This window comes from Echeneis naucrates, chromosome 6, assembly GCF_900963305.1.
Source record: "Echeneis naucrates chromosome 6, fEcheNa1.1, whole genome shotgun sequence".
In the NCBI taxonomy this organism is placed as follows: Eukaryota; Metazoa; Chordata; class Actinopteri; order Carangiformes; family Echeneidae; genus Echeneis; species Echeneis naucrates.
The window spans coordinates 16,484,862-16,508,914 of NC_042516.1; the positions used below are offsets into that span (position 1 = coordinate 16,484,862).

A 24,053-nucleotide genomic window follows, 5' to 3' on the forward strand; every position below is an offset into this window, starting at 1 on the left:
ATAACTGAGCGTTTCATTCCAGGGTTTGACATTCAGGAATCTGAGCATGTAGAAATCACATCAACAACAAATGGTAATTACACTGTACAAAAGAATTAAGTTAAATACCCATTACATGCCTGCTACGGCTGCAGATGGCTCCTCTTGGCCCTGGTGCTGCATCACATTGTGGCTGTGTGCTTCTCATTTTATAAAAAAAAAAAAAAAAGATGATCAAATGATGCTTTTGGTCCAGCGGGGTCTATTTTGTTCTTACCAGCATTTTGCAGTAAAAGCACTTTAATGTGCGCCGTCCAAATGACAGTTTAAAAGGAGCACTTAAAGGCAAAATGTGTGTCTAATCATTTTAAACAAACATTTATTGATATACAGTCAGCGAGACGTGGATGTGGATCTAACTTCTATTAAAATTATTCTGAGCCAGAGTTGGTAGGCACAGAAATGATACTTGTACATCTGGTCAGCTTACCTTTGACAGACTGAGCCCTGCAGGTCTTTAAATGTCAAAGTGCACCCACGGTATCGGCAGGTATACAGACTACAGAGAGGATCTTGTTCTGATGTTGGGCGCAGGTGACAAGTGAGCAAATTTCTCTTAAGTGCTAGAATTGAGCCACATGCTGCCACTGCTACGTTTCCTAAACAGTAAACAACACCTGAGCTGCCACACGCAAGATCCATTCAAGAAACTATTTAACTATCATTTTGATAAAATGGCTTTTTCAGTGACACTAGAACGTAATTAAAATATCCAATACATGTCATCTGCACCTTATTGTGGTGATAAGTATAAATCAGCAAAATGGTCTCCAGACTTTGTTTTCATCTAATGAGGGTCTGTTTTGTGATCAGTGGATTTCATAAGTCAAAGCACCTGGATGTGCAAGGTCCTACTAAATATTTTAACTGAAATCAGAGTTTAGAAGGGAGCACTTGAAGGCCACATGTAATTCTGATTATTCTATAAACAGACTTTCTAATACACACACTCAGTCAAATTTCATATCTGATGTATTCATGTACAATGTGTCCTATGCGCATATAAGAATTTTCCCTAGTAACTTCATTTATTTAACTTACTCTATATTTGCGGACAATTTAACTTCATATATAGTCCATGTAATTTTATTCCAGCTCTTTATCAAAGCTGAATAATTTCTACACTTCCGTTTCACCACTTTATCAGCAGGGTGCCTCGTGCTTCATTTTATGATCATTTACCCAGAAAATTAGCATGACACATTGAGTGTGCGAAGAAACCCCAGGAACTCTACTTGAATTCAAAAATTAGGTTTGGCTGGTTTGAACAACATTTGGACACACATCCTGAGTTTGATTTGTCTGACTGGCCCACTGGTAGGGTGATGCTCATTAAAGCAGAATGAGCTAGTATCACTCTTCATTTGTCTTTAATTTCACATTATAAAACAGTGTAGAGGAGTAGCGATATTATTAATTTCTTCAATGTTAAACGGAGAGGTATTTATTAACTTCCTCGTTTTGAGAAAACCTGGTTAGTGTGCCTGCTCCCTGAAGGCCAGAGGCGGATATGTGGACAGTGAAAAACAGTACTTCATACATATGCATTGAGTCGAGTCTTTTCTTGTTCATACAAATAGCGATTCCTGCTGTATCAACGGCATGAACAGGGCAGGTGCAGTGAAAATGGGAGCACAGAGGCCTTCCACTGCTTCTTCACTTCCAGTGGCCACTGTGCTATATTCCCCACAGTACGGTACATGCAGATTGCATAGCAACAAAGGCCTATGTCTGGCCATTGTCTGTTACTATCGCTTGAATGCCCTTACACATGCATGTATGCGCGTGTACAGAGCTCACGTGCATCACCGTCACTTCCCCTATCCCATATGCACAGCTATCTCTGCACATCACACTCAGCAGACACCTCACATGCTGCCCCACCCACCCCCCCCCCCCCCCCCCAACAACACCAATATCACTCCATAATATTCATGGGTCGTCCATTCCCGCTGCCCCCTCCCCCCCATGTGCACACAGCTCACCGCCCACTCTGCCGCCCCCACTTCCCTGCCTGACAACACCACCACCCGCCATCCCATAATATTCATGCACACGCTCCGCACACATTCATAGACAGCAGTGCATTCAGTTCTTTGTTGGCAGAGATGCCTGAGCAATGTGAGCATGCTCATGCCGGGTATGATTATTCCATCCACACTCAAACTGCTGAGGCAGGTAGCCCTCAAGTGCAGAGAAGTACCAAAACGAATGACGGAGAGAGCAAAAGGTGGTGGGTCACACTTCTATCACATAACAACCTCAGGGTGGTCTTGGGGGGGGGGGGGGGTGATGTGTTCATGAAGTCCAGAGCAACCCCGAGGCAAATTTTCTCTGAATGGGGCCGATCTTCTATCGCATGGTTAGCATCAGAGGACAAAGTAAGAGCAGCTCAGTTGCCCCACCTTATAGTGTCTGAAAGTCTGCTCCTGCCTCCCACTGCAACTGAGGGAATGCAAGTCATCTCTATGTATGTCATGTTGAAGCTTTAACAAGCATCTCTTTAGGCTCTGCAACCTGGCTACAGTCAATCAGTACCAGACCATTTCAGCATGATAAAATGTCCACAAAATGGGGAAAGATAAAGATAAAAAAAAAAAGAGGGTAAGTTATTTACGAGAGAGGGGTGAAGGGATGAGCATAACAGAGGCGCCGGACATGACAGTGGCCAGCTCATCACCATGGCGTTGCTGTGGGAGACAGCGGAAGACGTCATTTGGAGAAACAGGGGACACAAAGGAGGAATACGACATGAGAAGGACAAAAAAGGATGGAAGGGGGCCTAGAAGGAACCTGTCTTTACAGATGTAGACAGAGAGAGACAGGGTGTGTGGATGGGGTTACCATTTACTGAGAACTGAGTGTCAAAGGGTTCAGGTAAACTGGCCACCGAATCCTGGACCAGGACTGAGCCCACAGCTAGCTCTAAATCTAATGTCTCCACTTTTGCTTACCTGGAATGAAATAAATTTTGTTGCTTCAGCATCTCCATAATGGAGAAAAAAACAGCGCATCCAATAAACCACCATGCTGAAAGTTAGCCAGCCTAGCGACGCAGAGCAGCTACCTAACTTTGACACTTTGGTGGCCTTAATGAAGCTACCTGGATAAACCTCTGACTGATGAAAGTAATTAGATTTTTGTGAGGATATTTGACACATTTGAATCACGCTTCAAGTTACAAAATGTACAAAATGTACAAAAATGTAATAATAATTATGATTATTATATTTAAAATATATATATAATACAGAGTGTCTGTCACATTTCTTCTCTGAATAACATTGTACACTTGTTTATGAAGTTCATATGTTTTCTTTCCTCATATTACTGGTTGTACATATAGATAGGGACATAATAAGGTAAAACTACCATGTGCAATAAAGATTTTGAAATATCATTTATTTCATGCTGTCTGTTCCTAACTGCAGAATTAATGAAGATGCAAATAGTGTTTTATAGTTTCGTCTCAAACATTAAACACACAAATCATGTCACAAATTTTTTTCCCTCCACTTTGTGATTCACAAATCTGATTTGTTATTCTTTGCTGCTTTTTCCTAACCCCAGTGTAACACCCATCCACTCTCTCCGTGTGCACTCCTTTCCCTCCTATCTTGTGATTTATTTGCCTCAGTTCCAATATTTGTCGGCAGTGTGTTTTCTTCCCCTTGTCTAAATGTCACCCCTTCTTCTAAGACAATATAGGGAGTGGGAGAGAGGGAGAACAAGAGGGCAAATGCAGGGGCGATAGTGGAAGGGGAGGGGGGGCTCGTAAAATGAGCAACAAAGTTTGGGAAAATTAAACATTAGGTAAGACAGTTTCTCACATGCATATGTATATGCATGGAAACAGAAATGCTTTGTCATCGTTTTTGATGTTGTGATTAGTGGGACATCCCGTGGATCAATACTCCTGTTTAAAAAATCAGTGAAGGAAACAAAAGGCAAGAATTTGGGTTCTCTGTGGGCTGTATGTAAAACATTCCAGGAGACCCCAAAATGCATTCATAATCACGTTAAAAATAATCTGTGATAATCACTTGGAAGTCTCTGGTTTTCAGGTTGAGCCCAGGTTTTAGGTCTCATGCAAAACAAACACAATAGGCCATGCTTACACACTTTAATACTGTGTCGTACTATTACCCTTTTTTCGACGGCCCCCCTCCCATCGGTATCACTCCATGCCCAGGATCACGACTGTCCTCTCTCTCCCACCCTCACTCTCTACCTCCTTTATAACCCATCACTCCCATCTCACAGCTCTCACTCATTTGTGCTCTTTCAACCTGGAATGGACACATTTGTTTTCCTGGGACTGAACTAAGTACCTGCGGACACAATGTTATTCAATTTTTATTAGCACCTCTGGATTTTAAGAATTGTTTTTGAGGTTAGATTTTACCCATTTGTCCAGTGATACTGAAGATGAGGACTACTTTTTTAACATAAAGGGATGTGTTTTGTCTAGTTTGTGAACACTACTGTGAGCATGCTTTTGTTGTCACTGGCAGTTCTAGAGAAGAAACTGATGAAAGCCTTTGCTGATTAAAATTTGGTCAAAAAAGCGAAGACTAAGTGGATACCACTGTACTATGAACTGGTAAGAATCATTGTTACCTGAAAGGTTATTTACACTAAGAATTGCCAGGAGAAAACTTAATGAATATGACACATTAAATCAATACATTTACAGCAGTATAGGTCCTTTTGTTGTATACCAAATCTGAATAATGACCTCCTTGTACAGTTTTACTAAATGTTTTGTCTCATAGTGAAACTTCTTTTGTTTAATGTCCCATAAACCTGAAGGATTAACATTTTTTCAGCAGTGGATTTATCACTAATCTGTTTACTTGTCATTTCAACAGATATGAGGGGATCATCCCCAGATCCTGGACCAGAAACATAAACCAGAACTTCACCAAGCTCACGGACAGACAGACATCTTCAGCTGTGGAGACGGAGACCCAGCCTGACGCACGGAAACGGACGGACAGACAGACAGTCTGATGCCAACTGTCTCCACTGTCAATCTCACGGCACCACTCCTCCTCCTGTTGCTATGGGCAACCCACCCCACCATGGCAACCAACTGGCTGTAAGTCTAGTGTGCAAGGGTGGAAGAGAAAGAGGGAGTTTGTTTGTCACGCTATAACTTTTAAAAGATGGTGACATGTCTCTAAATCTCTTTCAGTTGCTCCGCTCTCTTCCTTTGTCCCTTTCATGGTGACCTTTTCTCTTTTCTTTCTTTTTGCCTTCACTGTGCCTCCTCTGTCTTCTTCGCCCGGTCCCATCCATGTTTCCATCCTTTCGAAAACTCTGCCAGGTTGTTATCTCTTCATCCTTTTTGTTCCTTCTCTGCTCTTCTTAATTATGCATCTTCCTTTTTTCACCCTGCAAATCTGCTGAGAGTCAATAAACCAGTCCCCACTTTTTCTACCCCAGCTCCCTGGCCAGGCTGCCCCGCTCCAGGCCTGTGTCCGGTGCTGCCCCTTGTGCTCGGCTGAGGGGGCTAACCCCAGGACAGGTGGGGGTCTGCAGGGCACGGGGGGAGGTCATGGAGTCCGTACGCAAGGCAGCAGAGATGGTCGTAGAAGAGGTATGGCCAGAGAGCAGAGTCTCATAACTACTGAATCACTGTGGTGTGATAATTTTTTGTCTTGTAACCACCAACATTGTTGTTATTGTTGTGTATTGTCCTAGCACAACTAAAGTTTTTATCACTGTGCCCTTTGTATTCCCATCATGCATGTCACTGTCTAACTCAGTGCCAGCACCAGTTCAGGAATCGGCGGTGGAACTGTTCCACCACCCCACGTGGGATCAATGTATTTGGCAGAGTTATGAACCAAGGTATGCTCAATACTGACTTTATGCCACGCAGGATAAATTCCCAGTAAACCTAAGCATGAGCAACTTCCACAAACTTCAAAATAAAAATCTGCATCCTGTGCTTCATTTTGAATTCAGGCACTCGTGAGGCGGCCTTTGTGCATGCTTTGTCCTCTGCAGCTGTGGCAGTGGCTGTGACCCGAGCCTGCACCCGCGGGGAGCTGGAGAGGTGTGGCTGTGACAGGAAGGTCAGGGGGGTCAGCCCCGAGGGTGAGCTTGGATTCTGTTGCATGAAAATGTACTGGCTAAATCCACACTGACTCACACAGAGCATGAAACTGCTGCTGGTGAGATATGCATGAAACATTTACAACCTTGACTTACGTCCCGGTTGGCGACGTCAAATCAGGTATTTGGCCATCAGCTGAGACCGCAGTCACCAGTTTTTTCTCTCTTCTGTGAGAATATGTGAATTTTCCATTTAACAGCTTTTGTTTTCAACTCATCCAAGGGTCCAGTTTTCTGAAAACAGTCATTTCTCTGCCCTGCCACAGGTTTTCAGTGGTCAGGGTGCAGTGACAACCTGTCTTATGGGGTGGCTTTCTCCCAGACGTTTGTGGATGAACCAGAGCGAGCCAAGGGGCTGTCAGTTGGACGGCCGCTCATGAACCTCCATAACAACGAAGCTGGTCGAAAGGTTGGTGGTAATTTCTTCATTTCCACAGCTGTAATTGTTGAGACTGTAGAGATCTGTTCTGTTTCCACTTACATTCATCATCCTGTTGTCCTCAGGCCATCCTTCACAACATGCAGGTGGAGTGTAAGTGTCATGGTGTTTCTGGCTCTTGTGAGTTGAGGACTTGTTGGAAGGTCATGCCTCCATTCAGACGTGTTGGCGTTGTGCTTAAGGAACGCTTCGATGGAGCCACAGAGGTATCATAATCCAACTTCTACTTGTCCTGTATCCTTTTGCCAGGCAGGTGAACATATGAAGATGTAATTGATACAGATATTTCACCTGAAATGTCACAACGTCCTCTAAAACCTTGAAAATACTCATATCCACAGCCTTAACTAGAACTAGAGAATTCTCCTCTCAGGTCCGCCTGACTCGAATAGGATCCAGGACAGCCCTGCTCCCCCGTGACCCCCAGGTCAAACCCCCTGCTGCCAGAGACCTTGTGTACCTTGCGCCCTCTCCAGATTTCTGCCATCTCGACCCTGACAATGGCATCCCTGGGACTGCTGGTAGGAGATGTAATGGTAAGGTCAAAGGCAAAGCTGTCCAAGACGAAAACAATTTCGATAAACTTAACGATCAAATCAGTCACAGATTTTGATGTTGTCTACTAAAACATTGTCCCAGGAACCTCTCGGCTGGCACCAGACGGCTGTGAGCTGGTGTGCTGTGGGCCAGGATACAGAGCAGGTCGGGCCGAGGTGGTTCAACGCTGCTCCTGCAAATTCTCCTGGTGCTGCTCCGTCCGCTGCCAGCAGTGCAAGAACACAGTCACTATTCACACCTGCAGAGTGTAAGACAGCCCGAACAAGACCCAACTGGCCTGAACAAATCACTAGACAGACACTTCAAAACACAAGTCGGAATTAAGTGATACCAAATAATCGAACAATGGCGAACAATGGCAACCAAAAGTAAATCCAATTAAACGAATCCTCATCTCAAAGCAGTGAAGCTTAAAGTTATGTTTGAGTATTCTGTTGTAAAAGCTGTAAAGTTAGAGCACAGGACAAAGCATCAATAGTGAGTAAGTCTATGCCAGATATAAATGCACACGCGTACACATCAACACACATACTCAACAACTAGTCTCGCATTGAACTGACAAAGCTTTTAAAGCTGAACTTAACCAGAACTAACGCAGAAAACAGTGCCGCAATATTTTCTTTGTCACGCAAACTATTTACATTGTATCATAGACTAGCATGTTGTTGGACGTTTACTCTATTTATGCCTTTTTTTCTGCTCTGGTTTATTTATTCGAACATCTTCTCTTCAGCCTCTGAAACAGCAAATGTAACTCTTACTTACATCAGTGTCTGTCTTGTGTTTTGTCCTTCATTGTCATCTCTTCTGTATGTTTGTGCCCAAGCCATGCTTTTAGGTTTGTTCAAGAAATATAATAAAACAGTAGATTTATCCAAAATGATTCTTGAGTTCCTTCTTGGTCAAACATGCCTAAAATTTTATTTCACCTAAGGGGGCAGAGGTTATTTCCAAAGTTAAAGGCACACTGTTTACCACTAGAGGCACTAGTCACTGCAAAGGACAGTACTTTCCCAAGCAATGCATGAAGGACAATGTCCAACCATGGCGGAGACTGGTTGTTTATTTATTCATACAAATTTTTGCCCTGCATCTGTGCCATTTCCTACTTTCTGGTTCAAAACTCAAAAGGATTTGCATCAAACAGTGGGCTTGACATGCAGATCTGTATAACACATTGTTGAGATTTGGGCCTGTGTCTCTAAAATCCACAGTTACCTGTAATGCCATGGTAAATGTTTGTGTTTGTGTTTTGGGCCAATAGGACAGCTTGAAAAGTGACATAAAATGGGTTGCGAGAGTGGAGAATGGCATGCTGCAAAGCTCACAGCCTGGAGCCGAGCCAGCATCGCCAACAAAGATCTTGTAGCATCCTGTTCTTGAGTCACACGCTCTACCCACCAGCACGATCGATGTTAATGTCTTAATCCTTGGAGAGCTGGCCTTTTTTTCCCAAATGGGCTTTACTCCACCAATATACATTTCTGCCCACTGCAAAATTTCATATATAATATTCAAAGACTGACTTTCCTTTATGAAGGAGGGAAAATCTTCAACACATTAAAGAATTCAAAGAATTTGATGGTCAAAAACAATGTAAAAACACAACATTTCTCTGATGCATGCAGCATTCTCACTCAAACATACCAAACAGATACCCCCCGTGTCATTAAACCATTTTTATTAAAAATATCCTGTGATTACAAACACCCAGAAATTTACTAGCAAAGGTTATCATCTCAATCTCTATAAAGATTAAGACCTATTGAAAATATTACAACTTAATTTGTTATCTTATCAATCACTCAATGTTGGTAGTCTAGCAATAAAAATATCTGGATAAAATAAAAAGTCAAGTTTCAAAAGGGATAACTGCTAAAAATTTCCCAAAACAGAGTCACAGAATTAATACAATATACACAAAAGGAGAATAAAATAGAAATTCATGTCACCTTGAAAAGGGAAATTTGTGAAAATGCACTTAGCCTCCCACAGAAGTTATTGGGAGTGAAAAGAAAGTCATTTCTGACAGCTACCTTCGCTTGGAGTGACAGTAAATCTCTTATGCTTTCATCATTCAATCCAGAATGGTCAGAAAAGAAAACAAATAAAGTACCACTTAACATCAAGTTGCCCCTTAGTAAATGAAATGCTGGTTAGTGAATGTACTAACCAAAGTTCTTTAAAAACTTAATGTTAAATATCACTAAATTGTTTCCCTATTTGCATTTTCATATACTGGGTTTTAATGTCCCAATTTATTGCAAGAAATAAAACACAGACTAGGCCAAAGGCAACTATATGAATGAATCTTTCTTTAGTTGGAGCAACAGTGACAGGCAGGGGAGCCCGCCCCACCTGAATATTTGTAGAGAACACTGCAGTTTTTAAAAGCTTACAGAAAAGGAGATGGTGACACTTACTGCATTTACTGCATGCTGAAGTTTGCTGCCTCAGCCTTTTCAAAGTTTATTTTGAAGGCACAATCAGTGTACATGTGTATTAGAATAAGTCTCAATGGCACTGTATGTCCCTCCACCCATGTTTTGTCCTTTTTTCATAATGGCCATTGATCTTTCTGATGTCTTAATTCATCCCGTCTATTTTCTAACACCATTATGTCTCTTATGAACTTTGTTCATCTATAGCAGAACACACTTTCTTTTGGTTTTGGTCTCTGGAGGCTCCAAGGCTGCCAGAATGGCCTCGTCAAACACATTCTTAAGCCCTCTCTGGGTGAAAGAGAAGAGGGAAAACAAGAGTTAGAGAGAAAGGCTCAGCAGCACATTATAGCTAATGTGTTGCTTTCTCTTTAAAAGCTTGCTGAAAACTTGCCCCTCACCTGTGTCAGGGCTGAGCACTCCACATATTTTACAGCCTTGAGCTCACGCGCCAGCTTCTCTCCGCTCTCTGGATATAGGGGGCGCTGTTTGTTTTTCGCCAGCTTCTCAACCGTGTTGCTGTCTTCCCTCAGGTCCACCTGTGTGCCCACTAACAGGAAGGGTGTGCGCGGGCAGTGGTGAGAAATCTCTGGAACCCACTGAAAAAGAGAAACAATACAGACATTGAAATAACATTTTCTTTTTTTCCATGCCCAGAATATTTTTTTTTTGCTATGATCAAACACTTTTGTTGACATAGTCTGTCATAGTGTAGTAGCTGATTTACATCATACTGGTGCTATTAAAAAAACAAAAATAACAAACAAACAACTGTATGATTCTTTGTGGTAAAAAAAAATACTGAAAATGACAAATTAAACTTCATTAAAAATATTAGAAACTTCATAAGTTTTTACACCATCAGAAGAATACATGAAAAAACTAACGAACACACACACACAAAAAAAAAAAGACCCCAGACCTTCTCTTTGACGTTTTCAAAAGAGGACGGGGAGACGACAGAGAAACACACAAGGAACACATCGGTTTGTGGATAGCTGAGAGGACGCAGTCTGTCATAATCCTCCTGACCTGAGAGCAACAATCACATGACAAGAAGAACAGGGAAGTTTTTGTATCAGTTTCACACTAACAGAAATTACAGAGAAAATGAGAAACTTTCAAAGACATTCGTGTTACCTGCAGTGTCGAAAAGCCCAAGTGTATAGGGCTCTCCCCCAATCATCACTGTCACTGCATAATTGTCAAAAACCTTTGAAGACAGGGGAAAAAAAAAAACACATCATGTGTGAATGATATTTCCTTTTTCAACCATGGGCAAAAATAACAAGTAAAGAATGGCTCTAAGTAAATAGATAACTACATCCAGCACTTTTTAAAGATGACTCAGTCTGTATTGATTGTTCTCACCGTAGGCACATATTCTGAAGGGAACTTGTTGGTTGTGTAGGAGATCAGTAAGCAGGTCTTTCCTACTGCACCATCTCCTACCACTACACATTTTATAGTCTGCATCTGCAAGGAAAACACAATATATGAAACATCAGACGAGAGTGGTGCAATGTACAGTAGTTAAGACGGAGGAAGTAACAAATAAGCAATGTAGAAGCTTTGTTGCATCATGCAAGGTTTCATATACAGCAAGTGAGTTTCACATTAACATCAACAGTCCAAGGGGCAACATTAATAGACTGGTTAGAAATGTTTTGTGGTAGGCAGTGGTACTTTTTAAAAGTACTGTATACACATACAGTTTTAAAACACTTGTTCTTGAATCAGGTGTTTCATTCTTACTAAACATTTAACCACCAGTAATCGCACCCCAGTAAGTACACAAGCAGAAATTAGCCACTGAAAAGATCAACAGGAAAATTATCATCAACTACTCTGCTAAGTGGAAAATTGTCTTGTTTATGGTTTCAAGTAAAATATGGATTTTTAACTCTCTTCTTTCTTACACATGACACATAGTCTTTTATTGTTTTGGGGCTGTTGGTCAGAAAAAAAAAAACAAGACCTGATAATCACAAACACACAAACAAACATATATAGTTGTTGTTGTTATTGGTCAGCTACAAGTCACAACTATTCATGTCTATCTATTATTATTATTTTTTCTAATTATTTTGCATATAATGACACATATTTATATACATATATATATATAACATAGTCCGGCTGTCAGCTGTGGCTGCATTTAAGGTTTTCTTAGTTTCTGTTGACACTATTCAAGCTACATGTTGATTCATCTGTATACTGTTTCTTTGTATTGCATGAAGATGCATTTCTGTTCTTCAGCCCATCCTCACTGATGTTAACAGGGTGGACTTAGATTTCTTGGTGAGTTTACAATGATATATCCAAGCAGAAAATGTGAGACATCGAAAACGCTCTGCTTTTAGCTGAAAAGAGACACTGCACAGAGTGTAAACTATAAAATAAAGAGCATATCTGTGTGCAGAGATTTGATGATTCAGTGTTGTTTTTCCTCGGTGATTGAGAGATAAGAGCAGCGGGAGAAATCATCTAAATCGTGGCTTCTGTAACACCAGGCTTGTTATTACATGTGCCAGCAGAACTTTATTGATGACACTGAATCACTTCCGCATAGGCTACATACCACGGATGTTAAAGACGGGGGGGAAAGGAGCACAATGACGGCCTGCTGGCCCTGTCTCATTCACAGATGGTTTCTCTCCAGCACTTCCGCTGAACGAGCAGCTCGACAGAGATCCGCTGACACTTAAAAGCACAATCCTCTCAAAGTTTTGAGGCTAAATGGAGATAAGTGAGCAGCAGAGGCTGACCCGGCGGGGGTGAATGAGGGGTCTTATTATCTGGGGCTGACAACATGTCACCGAGTCCGCCCTCCGTCAAACTTACGTCCCCTTTTTAAGCTAACTGCAGTTCAGTAAGTATCAACAAAAACAAACAAAAAAAAAATAAATTAATAATAATAATAATAGGTCGACCACTGACAATCAGGACAGCCTGATGAAAGCAGACTGCTGTTGGCCAAACTCTGAATCCAGCTCTGGAAACTTCACCACCTCCGGCGGATTTAGGAGTCCAACAAACAGGCTGCTCTTTTCAGTACCCACCTCACATCGTCCGGGCCGCTGTCCTACATGTGTGCCGAGGTGAAATAAGGCAGAAATGCTGAATTTGGGCGGATTTTCTAACTGTACTCACCGTTTTTCTCCAGGCAGGTTAGGCGTTGGTTACATCCGGGTTTGAGGGTCGGATTACTGTGAGCGCAGCCGCGGACAAAACGAGCCAGAGCCCCGGCTGGAAAAAGGAAACAGCGCCCCCTGCTGGACGGAAACCACGATCTCTTTTAAAAGTCTACTGCTTATATATATATATGTACAAATAATATAACTGTTCTCACTTTGTCTGAAATAGTGACTGTGATATGGCCCATCAAAGCTATATGTTAACTACCAACCTGTCACTTGGTACCACTTCATTATGGACATTATGACTTACTGAGTTCATTTGTGCCAGGCTCTTGGTTTTGTTGAAACAGCTTCCAACTTGTCTTTGAGCTGATGACCATACTTTTGTTTATCCTGTTTTTTTTTTATTGGTAGAGGTATCAGATGGAAAAGACATGCACTGGGATGCATGTCTTTGTGTACCTTCCAGCCACCTGGAAGCCACTTGAGGTGTACTTTTACAATAATGTCGTATAATCTTGGGATATTTTGGTTTACAATAATTCTATTTAAAATAATGAAATTGTTGAAGGGATATTATTTTGAAACCTCTCAGGAAATGAAACAGTAAAGGTAGAATGACCGGAAGTCACAGCTGACAGCGCTAATGCTAACTTGACAGCCGTGTTGCTTCTCTTTGTCAGAGGACCGACTTCCGTTTTCATGCATTAGTCCAGGTTTCTGGAATTTACTATCTCCTGACACTCTGGGCCGTGAGTTTCTTTGGTAAACAGGAGCAGGGGGTTCATCTTTTCCCCACAGAGCCCGATAAAGCTTCATAATTTCAACCTGACTTTAATTTTGAGCCCGTTATTTTCTTTCATCCTTGAAAAACGCGACTGTTTACCTAGCTAGCTGGCTACCATCAGCCAGCTGAGGTAAATCATCTAGCATGTTTCGGTTCTTGAATGACGTCGATGACGACCCCTTCATGATGTAAGTACTGACATTTGTCCCGTTTTATTTGATCCGCCTGGTCTCGGTGTGTTTCTTGAAACGAGCATCTCGGCACGGAAATGTGTATGTATTTTCCGGTGGCTTGGAGCAGGTACATTTCGTTACTGTAGCCAGCTCTCTGGGCCTGCAGAGGTCCACCATATTGGATAGACAATAACAAAAAAAAAAAAAAAAAAAAAAAGGAAAGCTGTCAAGCATTGATTCAAACCGCGTTATTAAAATGCCAAAGGATCACTGCAATAGCGTTGCAGCCTCTGTCGTGTTTTTGAAGCCACGTTAAAGCTGTTTTCATTTAAGTACGAGCTTTTTCCTTGTCTTTTCTGGCCTGGTTGAATTTTTATACAGGAGTGAAAGATGCGTGTCAAAGATGTCAGGCAAGTGTAGTAAAGAGGCCTTCAACACCATGCTGCTTATTTATCCTCCACACAAAGTAAATAAATTAAATCAACATATAGTGCGATCACACTTAAGATGGCTGTTTGAAGCAGCTCTGTGGATTTAGGTCGTTGGAGTGATACAAGTCATGTCTACATGAGGTTCTTGATGTTTCTCATGGCTTTGGTTGTCTTTCATGCTCCAGAATAAGCTTGGCTCATCATATGACACCCTGATGGTGACGCATAAAAGTTTGACTTTTAAGTGGCTTTCATTCATAAGAAATGTTATACAGTAAGTCTACGAACAAAAACCTTTGTCATATAAGAGCTGATTTCAATTTTGATCATTATATTTATAATGTCTAAATAAAGAGTAAATACATTTTTAGAACAATGCTCAGCTTTTCAATATTGAACTTGATGGCTTGCTGTGCAGACTGAGGTACAGGAGAGTACATCAAGAGTATCTCATGCTCAAATTAAAATAGATTGCTAATGTCTTGAGCTCATGACATTTTGAGACCTGAAACTTGGAAGTCCTTTATCCAGATAAAATGTGACATCCATCCATTTTTTTATTAAAAAAAAAAAAAAAAAAAAAAATGAAATGCCTTCTTTTGGGTATAATGTTCTGCTTTTCCGGATCTATGTGAGTGTTTATACAGCTACACTTTGTCGAATGAAAGGATAAAAAAGGACACAGGTATTTTTGATTTCTTGTAGGGATCCATTTGCAGCTCACAGGCAGCAGATGAGTCTGTTTGGACCATTTGGTATGGACCCTTTTGCCCTTGCTCCCCAGATGCAGCCTCATCGTGCACCACGTAGACAGGTAACATGCTGCTACATTGATGGATTGTTCACATTAGTTTAGTTGTTTGAATGTTTCACAGAGTTTTGATTTTACAGTCATTGCACTCTTTCTTTTAGGCTGGTCCGCTGGCCCCGTTTGGCATGATGGGAATGGTGAGTAGATATTTGACATTCTTGTATATCTGAACTACAGTCCTGTTTCTAAAGGTTTCTCTTATAATGGAGCTTACCAAAGGGGGGGGGGTGCTAATTAGCACAAATTGGGTGAGGGCAGGGCACACCTTGGACAGGTCACCAGTTCATCACAGGGTCAATATACAGAGACAAACAGCCACTCACACTCAGACCAACGGGCGATTCAGAGTCACCATTTAACCCAAACATGCTTGTCTTTGGACGGTGCGACGAAACCAGACTACCTGGAGGAAACCCAGGCAGGCACGGGGAGAACATACAAACTCTCCACAGAAAGGCCCCAGGCCCCGGGACCAAACCTGCAACCTTCTATTTTCGGGCAACAGCGCTAACCATAATGCCATAACCATATAAACCATAACTATAATATATATAATAATGTGATGCCGTTTGCATTCCACGTTTCAACAAATGAAAATTTAAAATCTATCTTTATTATTTTTCCAGGGTGGTGGATTCATGGATATGTTTGGCATGATGGGAGAAATGATGGGAAACATGGTGCGTGAGTCCTCTCAACCTACTTAAAATAAAGAAACTTATTTTCATTTAATGGAACCGCTATCTGAACAATTCTTTTTGTTTTACCTTCTTCTTTTTGGTTTTATTCCTTCTAGGAAAGAATGTCAGGTTCACCAAACTGTCAGACGTTTTCCTCTTCTACAGTGATCTCTTATTCCTCGTTGGACACAGGGACTCCTAATGTTTATCAGCAGACCAGTGAAACAAGAACAGGCCCTGGAGGGGTGAGAATAACTTCACTAGTTAATAGTTATCTGCAGTTGTTATGCTGTTGTTATTGTTATGCTTTATAGATACCTGATTAAATTCTGAATGACATGGGGTCTTCATGCTTAGTTACTTCAGGCATGACTGTGGCTTTTTGGCCTCATTAACACATTCAATGATCTATACTTGTAGTGACAATAAACACATCATGTACAGTGTAAACATCATAGTTGTCATACAAACATTTCAGCCTGAGTTCATCCGGAGTGCAGGGCATCCTGCTTGTTGTAGTAAACTGAGTTGCCTCTCACTTTTCACCTCAGATCCGTGAGACACGGCAGTCAGTGAGGGACAGCGAGAGTGGTTTTGAGCGTCTTGCCATTGGGCATCACATCGGGGATCGTGCACACATAATGGAGCGTTCACGAAATCGCCGCACGGGAGATCGTGAAGAACGGCAAGACTTCATTAATCTTGATGAGAGTGAGTCATTGGGGTGGAAAAGTTGATTTATGAGTTAAGATGTTAGTCTTTGCTAAAGTTGCATTATCAAATAGAATTAAACTCCAAGAAAATACAAGAAATCCTCCTGCATTTAAGAAACAAAAATAATGTTATTTATTAAAAGGTTAGCATTGCCACAACCACACAGGATATGCTTTATGGGTTACTAAGCATCTTCCATTCTGCTAGGTGAGGCTGCAGCGTTTGATGAGGAGTGGAGGAGGGAGGCAGGAAGGTATGCTCCCCCAAATGCCCGAGGGTTGGACTATGGCCGAGATCGACGAGGGGGAGGCCAGCAGCTGGCTCTGACTGCCCCTCCTAGCTCAACGCCCCCACCAGGTCATCGGCACGAATCCCCCAGACACCGTCAGCCCCACACCCGTCCCCGTTACGACTGGTGAGAAGGTAACAAAGGTAAGAAAAGCATTATTGAGCAAGTGGAGGTATCACATATATTTTGCTGTTATATGCAAGATACTATAGATTCTATGGCATGCAAGCACCAGAAATAATACCAAGGTTTCCTTTATAACAGTGCATTTGCAGAGTTATTGCTCCTTACATCTTGTGAGACGGCTCCAATAAACTGTGTCCCATTGAAAAGCATCAGTGCTAAATTATTTGACAAATCCATGGTGCATAATCACATTACAATGTAACTATGCCAATATACCACTCATCATTTCATGTCATCCATCCGACTTTAATCCAGCGTTCTGAAAGAGTCTCATTATGTGAAATTCTCCATAATATTTGACTTTGTCACCAAATTTCTAAAGTAAAGTTCCATGCAGAATGACCATTTTGGACAACCATAACGACCTGAGAAAAATTCTTTATTGATTGTATTTGCCTTTTTGCGATTTGTCTGTTGTTGTAATAATCAACTCTGTGGCTTTGGTTGGCTGTGCCTGCAGGTGTCACACATGAGGCAACCAGATGGAAGGAGGTGAGGGAAGATTTTCCCCAATGCTGTGAACCACGCTGAAGACGGACGTTGATGATTGCCACAACTGCCTGTCGTAAACGTTTGATATGACTGGACTGTCTATACATAAAGAACCACAACATGTCCGAACATATACACACAAAAAAACCCCCATCATTGATAGTTACATTTACAGTTCAACTTATACTGTTACAAAGACACACATACACACAAAGTGAAACCCTTGCGTAAACATGGGTATAACTCCACTCACTTTATATATACTCATTCTCAGAACTTGATGTGTTTTTGCCCACTGCACTAAAATTCTACAGTATATAGTACATCTGCTGTACAGTCCAATTTATGTTTGTGAAGACACTAGTGTGTCGGTGAATTGAATTGTATACTGTTAACTAATTAATCTAACTGAATAAAAATTCATTAAACATTGTTAGATAATTGCAAAATGTGTTTCTGATGTGCTTATGTTTTCATGCTATATATACGAGTGAGGCAACAGTTTTATAGCCTTTTATACTCTGTAAATCTCTGTTTCCTCTTCAGGCCTTGCTCCATCATGCAATGTATTGACAGTTGACAGTTCTTTGAATGTGTAAATCTGTGATTATGTGGTTGTGATTCCACTGACAACTCAGCAATGCAGACCCCCGAACACTGTATATGTATTTGTACATTGCCTTTTCTCAGTGCCTGCATGTCTGCAGGTCATGTGACTTCCAGATGAAGCACAAAAGTGGAGCCAATGAGACAAATAGCTCTCCTAGCAGGCTTCCCGTCTGCCTGCCTTCTTGTGTGCTCGCTGTATCTTTAATTACATCCACGACTATTTTTAAATTCACCCCCCTTCTCCCTCCCAGTACGTACTGTTCCTTTCACCTGTCTACCTGTCTTCTTGTCTCCTTTAATCCCCGTCATTAGATCTCTGAAGTTCCCAGACGAGGCGGCTTGTTTTGTGTACCTGTCTTTACTCATCCTTTCTTTGTTTTGATATCTCCTGCTTGTCATCTGCATCTTAGATGTATGGATGTTTGTTTCTCTTTCAACAACAAACCCCTAGTTTTCAGTCATGTAACAGCGCTGCCTGACTTTGCGTGGAACTACAAATTACCTCTACATGTTAGCAATTTGCTGCAACAATATTTGCTCACATGTCAAGATTGCTACTGTAGTTAGACAGCAGATGAGCATATGTTGACACAGTATGCAGAATCACACAAATGAAAGGGCCGGTAGGGAGTCAGAGGATGAGGTTGAGTACGTAGGTTGAAACTGAAAAAGGTTACTGTGCAACCAAAACAGACATTGCTCTGCAGATTGCCTCTCTTCCTAAAAGGAAAATAAGCGAATGCAACCCTTGCTATTCTGCTCTGTTGCACTTGCCTCATTATTTCCCATTTTTTGGTATCCTCCCCTCCTCTCTGCATCATCTAGTGACTGACACACTTCCCCTCCCCCCTGTATGTCGTACGTTTTCCCTCCTTCCCCTCCCACCTTCCCCGTCCTCCTCTCCTCATTCGCCCACATTCGCTCACTTTCCCGACTAGGCTTCCAACACTGCAGGTAATGTTTAAAAAGATTGATCTATTTCTTTATTCCCTTCATCATCCCATCCCCTGCTCCTCCTCTACCTCTTCCTCTCCCCTCTCATCTCGCTGTAGTCTCTTTACTCTCCATCTCTCCTCTCCATTAGTCGATGTTCTCAGTCTGACTGAAAGAGCAAAGACATTGAACTGGTATTTGGTCCAGAACAGTTCGACTTTACAAATGTAAATAGGTATGCATCATTAGCTTTGGATTTATTTTTCCTTCTCTGGGTCGGGGTGTGGACGTTTGTGCCAGCATGTTGCCAGGGAGCATCTTTTCCAGAGCTTTCTATCCTTAAAGCTGCGTCATTATCATCACAGTATGTGTGCAAGTGAAGGAAGAGAGTGTGGAGTCTTTATGACTAATGTGAAATTGAAACACTAAAGCACTGGTGTTGGCTGTAATGAAATGTATTTCTGACATGACCTTTTTATGTTAAGGTTCAAACGCATCTGTCTTCATACTGCTTTTTTAATTATTATTTATTAGTGCATGCATATACTTTTTGTACACATAATTGCATACATCAGATTCTCGTTCTTGCAATGTGAAATGCAGAATAGATTAATAAGCCTTTTTTTTTTTTTTTTATAAACAGGATGTCGATAGTCAATATTGTTGCCAGGGAGATCCTGGACTCCAGAGGAAACCCCACTGTGGAAGTGGATCTGCATACAGACAAAGGTAAAAAAAAGAATGTATTAAAAGCATCAATCACGTTCCTCTCTTCCTCTTCAGCTCTTCATAGTTTTGAACATTGTCTAATGTAACTAACTAACTTTAACTCTGTACCTGTCCCTCCATCTGTCTTCCAGGTCTGTTCAGAGCTGCCGTGCCCAGTGGTGCGTCCACTGGGATCTACGAGGCTCTGGAGCTCCGAGATGGAGACAAGACTCGCTACAAGGGAAAAGGTGACGACCATCTGTGTTGTCTTTTGCCTTCTCTTTTTTAATTTTGTGACATGAAAGTGGGTTGACTGACAGTCCATGCATACTGCATTTCCCTATTTCCTGCTGTCTCAGGTGTAACCAAGGCTGTAGGTCACATTAATGACACCCTTGGGCCTGCCCTTGTCCAGTCGGTGAGTATGAGAGTAAAACCAGTTCAAATCTAGGAGCAAAGTGGAATAAGATGCACCTGATATTAAGGATCAAATCTGGATAATTTGTCGCAGGGAATCAGTGTGTTGGAGCAGGACAAACTGGACAACGTGATGATAGAAATGGACGGCACTGACAACAAATGTAAGGCTGATTCACAGTGTTGCCATGTATATGGCATGACATATTTCCGCTCTAGTGACCACATAGTGCATCCATGTGCTGTGTGACGTTGTGTATGTTTCCTCCAGCTAAGTTTGGGGCCAATTCAATTCTGGGAGTATCACTCGCCATATGCAAAGCTGGTGCAGCAGAGAAAGGTGTCCCTTTGTACCGCCACATTGCTGATCTTGCAGGAAATGGAGAGCTGGTCCTACCAGTCCCTGTGAGTCATGTATTATGTATTGCTTACATTGAGCTCTAAGTTAAATCTTCCACATATAAAACCCCATATATTTTGTCCGGTCCTATCTGCTCCACATTCAGGCATTTAATGTGATCAATGGGGGCTCCCATGCTGGTAACAGGCTGGCCATGCAGGAGTTCATGGTACTTCCTGTTGGGGCGGAGTCTTTCCGTGATGCTTTGCGTATGGGGGCTGAGCTGTACCAGACATTGAGAGGTGTCATCAAGGAGAAGTATGGTCAGGATGCTACAAATGTGGGTGACGAGGGAGGGTTCGCCCCGAACATACAAGAGAACAGTGAAGGTAAGCGTAACAGTGGAGTGAATGTATTATAATTTCACAGTCTGAGTTTTAATCGCACTTATTCCCGCATGTGTTCATCAGCCCTGGAGCTGATAAAGACAGCCATAGAGAAGGCGGGCTTCACGGACAAAGTGTTAATAGGGATGGACGTTGCTGCTTCAGAGTTTTTCATTGAGGGCAAGTATGACCTGGACTTCAAGTCTCCACCCAACGCTGCCCGCAACATCAGTGCTGAGGAGCTTGCCGACATCTACCAGGGCTTCATTAACTCTTATCCAGGTGTGTAATGTGATCGGTGTCTGTGTGCATGGCATGGGTTGCATATATGCCAAAAATGCTTAGTTTTTGTTACCTGGACAACATGATGTCAGAAACTCCAGTAGCTGGAGTTTATTGAGTTACCCAGATGATTTGGCCTCAGGTTTTAAAGAAAAACGGTGCCTGTGTTGATAGCAGCTATCATTTAACTGACACGGAGGCCTATTTTTAAAAATATTTCTACAGTTGTCATACTTGCTTCATCACCTCCTACATTGGTGAAGAGCTGGTGAGATAGGGAAAAAAAAAGAATGCTTGAGATCTCCACTGCCTGATTGCTCCTCCTGACACTTGGGTCTGTTTAAGAGGTTTTAATTATGCGGTACAGTGCACATTTGGCAAACAGGGGCCTACTCTGATGTGGCTCTTTACCCTGTCAATGGTGTGGTTCCTGCTTGTTTTTACAAGTGTGTGTGTATGTCTGTGTAATGTGAGTTCATTTAAATACATTACTCCAATTAGTACCTTTATTAGAGATGTCACTTTAGGTGCTTAAGTCTTATTGACTTAGTAAGCTGAGCAATTGGAGAAAATTTAGGGGGTTCTTGAAAAAAAAAAAAAAAAGTCAATTTGTCCGTGGATGTTTAAAAATGATCTTAACTGTGTCCTTTTCTTTTAGTCGTATCTATTGAAGATCCTTTCGACCAGGATGACTGGCCTGCTTGGTCACAGTTCACAGCCTCAGTGGGCATCCAGGTAAATTATAACATAATGTGGATTAGTTCAGTTGGTCCTTAAAGAGGCAGCAGTTGAGCAGAGGATTGCCCTTCCATCCTTGAAAATGGTCCAAATTGTTCAAATCCAATTTGAGGTATCCTGACCAGTTGTTCAGATCAGTACAGCTTTATACTGCTTGATTGAGATTATTAAATAAATTTCATCTTGACTTCATTGTATGGACAGAAATTATATAAATGATTAAAATGATTCAGGGATATGTCTACGGTGGGCTGGGGTGCGGATAAGCCTTGCCCACCCAAATGGACCATCTGTCCATCCAATGAAAGCTCACAGTTATTGCTATTTGTAAGATGGTTCAGTTCCTTTTTGTAAAAAAAAAAAAAAAAATCCAATCAATCTCTTCTGTGACTGTGTTGTATTCATTTGCAGGTGGTTGGAGATGATCTGACGGTTACTAACCCGCGCAGGATACAACGAGCTGTGGAGGACAAAGCCTGCAACTGCCTGCTGCTTAAAGTCAACCAGATTGGCTCTGTCACTGAAGCCATTAAAGCGTGCGTTGATTTTGCATGTTGCACATTAAAGATAGTGCCTTGATTTGTCATACTGTTGATATGATGCACCTGCTTCATCACCTGTCAGGTGTAAACTGGCCCAGGAGAACAGCTGGGGTGTGATGGTGAGCCACCGCTCAGGAGAAACAGAGGACACTTTTATAGCTGATCTGGTGGTTGGTCTCTGCACTGGACAGGTAACACACATGCTCACTCAGAAACACGCAACACTAGCGCATTTCTATGCCTTTGCACCTTACATAAATTGACATAGAATTGAATTGAATTTTTGATGTCCAAAAGAATAAGTTCATTAACTGTCTTGAAATGACTAAAGTTCAGTTATCAGAAATTTGCAGGCAAACTAATTTTGGTCTGGTTCCAGTTAACAAGACTTCCTACAGACTAGGGGCAGTAACCATTGTTTAATCTGCCGTCCAAATGCCATTTAATATAAAGCTGTTTCTGTATTCTTTTGTGATTCGTGATATTCTTTGTGCAGATCAAGACCGGAGCTCCGTGTCGCTCAGAACGTCTGGCGAAATACAACCAGCTTATGAGGTTAGACCTTTTATTCTACCTGTGTGTTTATACATATAGAAAAGCTTATCTTATCCATTTCGTTCTTCATGCTGCTACTATCATACTTCACGCACTCTCTATCTCTTTTCTTTGTTGTTCATTACCTCTTGTCTCAGAATCGAGGAAGAGTTGGGTGACCAGGCACGCTATGCTGGCCACAACTTTCGTAACCCCACTGCAGTTTGAGTGCTGCTGTTTGAGGTAGTGACACACAAGGAATCAGAATCGTTTCCAACCATGTTTTATTTCTTTCATAGATAGAGTAATGAGATATGGACTCATCTGGTTCGACAAACCTCTGAACACACTAAAACCAATTTGTTTTCAACTAACTAAAATACATAGATAATGCAGTGTAGTTAAATTATATTGACTTGACGCTTCAGCAAGTAATTGACTTTATTGACCACAGCCAGTTGCAGCAATTGCTGGTGGAAAGAAATGCTGTGCTCTTACTTCCCTTATTACGCTTGTGAGATTGTTTCTGTCTCCTGATCTCTCTGTCTCACTGCAACTTACTGCAGAAACGTTTTGATCTTCTGTGAACTGTTGTTTCCTCTTCCTCCTCCTGTACCTTGTGTAGTTTCTGTGCACACAAAGAAGCTTGCTACAAAGTTTTGGCTGTTACTTCGTCAGTCTAAGGTTAAACTCAATAAAGACGTGTCACCTAAAACCAAAGCTCTCCGTGCATTTATCCCTTCTCTTGTTCGCGTAAAATTATAACTGAATTAAATGTGGATGGGAAGCTTGAAAGCACTTATGCAGAGCAGGATTGTGCAGTTTTCTCTGAAAAGAAGAAACACTCAGGTGTTTTGCAGCTGCGGCTGCACGCTGTTGAAGTCTCTCTTGCAGTTACAATAATGCACTTATATTATCCTACAGTATTTATAGTGATTACTTACTGCACAACGTTCACCCTCAATGGTAATTAACAAATCCCTTAGGATTTATGGAAGAATCTAACAAGAATTCAGCACATAACCTGAGGAGGAACTTGGCACAATGGATTTGAAAAATTAATAAATTTTGCAAAACTTTACATTTGAAGTATACAAAAGAATAGCAATCGCGCAAGGCTATTCCACATATGTAGCACCAAATATGATTTTTTTTATGGTTTACAAATGGATGTAACACACGATCTGTCCATATTATCAGTAAGACACAACCTAAAACATCTACTCTACAACAGTTGTCAAACACAAAGCACCTTCCTTGA

The 24,053-nt window shown here is 41.6% G+C and overlaps 4 protein-coding genes across 6 annotated transcripts; 3 read left to right on the forward strand and 1 right to left on the reverse strand.

Annotated features, from left to right (window-relative positions):
• The first annotated feature begins 4,976 nt into the window (after window positions 1–4,976).
• On the forward strand, window positions 4,977–7,410 carry wnt4b (wingless-type MMTV integration site family, member 4b). Its single transcript, XM_029504098.1, has 8 exons — window positions 4,977–5,140; window positions 5,488–5,641; window positions 5,811–5,895; window positions 6,013–6,144; window positions 6,429–6,571; window positions 6,667–6,807; window positions 6,975–7,137; window positions 7,241–7,410. Exons 1-8 carry the CDS (start codon window positions 5,052–5,054, stop codon window positions 7,408–7,410), a joined length of 1,077 nt encoding a protein of 358 aa, XP_029359958.1. The 5' UTR covers window positions 4,977–5,051.
• A 1,415-nt stretch (window positions 7,411–8,825) lies between these two features.
• cdc42l (cell division cycle 42, like) lies at window positions 8,826–12,832 on the reverse strand. Of its 2 annotated transcripts, none has more exons than XM_029504138.1 (6): window positions 12,754–12,832; window positions 10,972–11,076; window positions 10,741–10,813; window positions 10,523–10,632; window positions 10,002–10,199; window positions 8,826–9,891 (listed from the first exon to the last, which is right to left on the reverse strand). In XM_029504138.1, the coding sequence occupies exons 2-6, from the start codon at window positions 11,074–11,076 to the stop codon at window positions 9,802–9,804; spliced, it is 576 nt and encodes a 191-aa protein (XP_029359998.1). In that variant the 5' UTR covers window positions 12,754–12,832; the 3' UTR covers window positions 8,826–9,801. The 2 variants fall into 2 exon arrangements, with proteins under 2 accessions (XP_029359998.1, XP_029359999.1); XM_029504139.1 differs by lacking the exon at window positions 12,754–12,832 and adding an exon at window positions 12,663–12,736.
• Window positions 12,833–13,388: 556 nt separating this feature from the next.
• Window positions 13,389–17,752, forward strand: mlf2 (myeloid leukemia factor 2). The gene is made up of 8 exons (XM_029504119.1): window positions 13,389–13,715; window positions 14,837–14,945; window positions 15,044–15,079; window positions 15,569–15,622; window positions 15,739–15,867; window positions 16,174–16,333; window positions 16,544–16,768; window positions 17,272–17,752. The coding sequence occupies exons 1-7, from the start codon at window positions 13,672–13,674 to the stop codon at window positions 16,753–16,755; spliced, it is 744 nt and encodes a 247-aa protein (XP_029359979.1). The 5' UTR covers window positions 13,389–13,671; the 3' UTR covers window positions 16,756–16,768; window positions 17,272–17,752.
• Window positions 17,753–19,489: 1,737 nt separating this feature from the next.
• LOC115044796 (gamma-enolase) lies at window positions 19,490–23,491 on the forward strand. Of its 2 annotated transcripts, XM_029504061.1 has the most exons (12): window positions 19,490–19,574; window positions 19,706–19,801; window positions 19,913–19,971; window positions 20,065–20,134; window positions 20,242–20,375; window positions 20,477–20,699; window positions 20,781–20,978; window positions 21,637–21,713; window positions 22,128–22,252; window positions 22,341–22,449; window positions 22,755–22,813; window positions 22,951–23,491. In XM_029504061.1, the coding sequence occupies exons 1-12, from the start codon at window positions 19,490–19,492 to the stop codon at window positions 23,018–23,020; spliced, it is 1,305 nt and encodes a 434-aa protein (XP_029359921.1). In that variant the 3' UTR covers window positions 23,021–23,491. The 2 variants fall into 2 exon arrangements, with proteins under 2 accessions (XP_029359921.1, XP_029359923.1); XM_029504063.1 differs by lacking the exons at window positions 19,913–19,971; window positions 20,065–20,134.
• The last annotated feature ends 562 nt before the right edge of the window (window positions 23,492–24,053 follow it).

Coding starts and splice junctions, on each gene's coding strand:
- wnt4b (XM_029504098.1), top strand. CDS start 5,052: ATGCCAACTGTCTCCACTGTCAATCTCACGGCACCACTCCTCCTCCTG. Junction 5,642..5,810: donor CAGAGATGGTCGTAGAAGAG/GTATGGCCAGAG, acceptor TGTCTAACTCAG/TGCCAGCACCAGTTCAGGAA. Junction 6,808..6,974: donor GCTTCGATGGAGCCACAGAG/GTATCATAATCC, acceptor TTCTCCTCTCAG/GTCCGCCTGACTCGAATAGG.
- cdc42l (XM_029504138.1), bottom strand. CDS start 11,076: ATGCAGACTATAAAATGTGTAGTGGTAGGAGATGGTGCAGTAGGAAAG. Junction 10,200..10,522: donor TTGAAAACGTCAAAGAGAAG/GTCTGGGGTCTT, acceptor TCTCTTTTTCAG/TGGGTTCCAGAGATTTCTCA. Junction 9,892..10,001: donor AGTGCTCAGCCCTGACACAG/GTGAGGGGCAAG, acceptor TCTTTCACCCAG/AGAGGGCTTAAGAATGTGTT.
- mlf2 (XM_029504119.1), top strand. CDS start 13,672: ATGTTTCGGTTCTTGAATGACGTCGATGACGACCCCTTCATGAT. Junction 14,946..15,043: donor ATCGTGCACCACGTAGACAG/GTAACATGCTGC, acceptor TCTTTCTTTTAG/GCTGGTCCGCTGGCCCCGTT. Junction 15,080..15,568: donor CGTTTGGCATGATGGGAATG/GTGAGTAGATAT, acceptor TTATTTTTCCAG/GGTGGTGGATTCATGGATAT.
- LOC115044796 (XM_029504061.1), top strand. CDS start 19,490: ATGTCGATAGTCAATATTGTTGCCAGGGAGATCCTGGACTCCAGAGGA. Junction 20,376..20,476: donor AGCTGGTCCTACCAGTCCCT/GTGAGTCATGTA, acceptor CTCCACATTCAG/GCATTTAATGTGATCAATGG. Junction 22,814..22,950: donor AAATACAACCAGCTTATGAG/GTTAGACCTTTT, acceptor CTCTTGTCTCAG/AATCGAGGAAGAGTTGGGTG.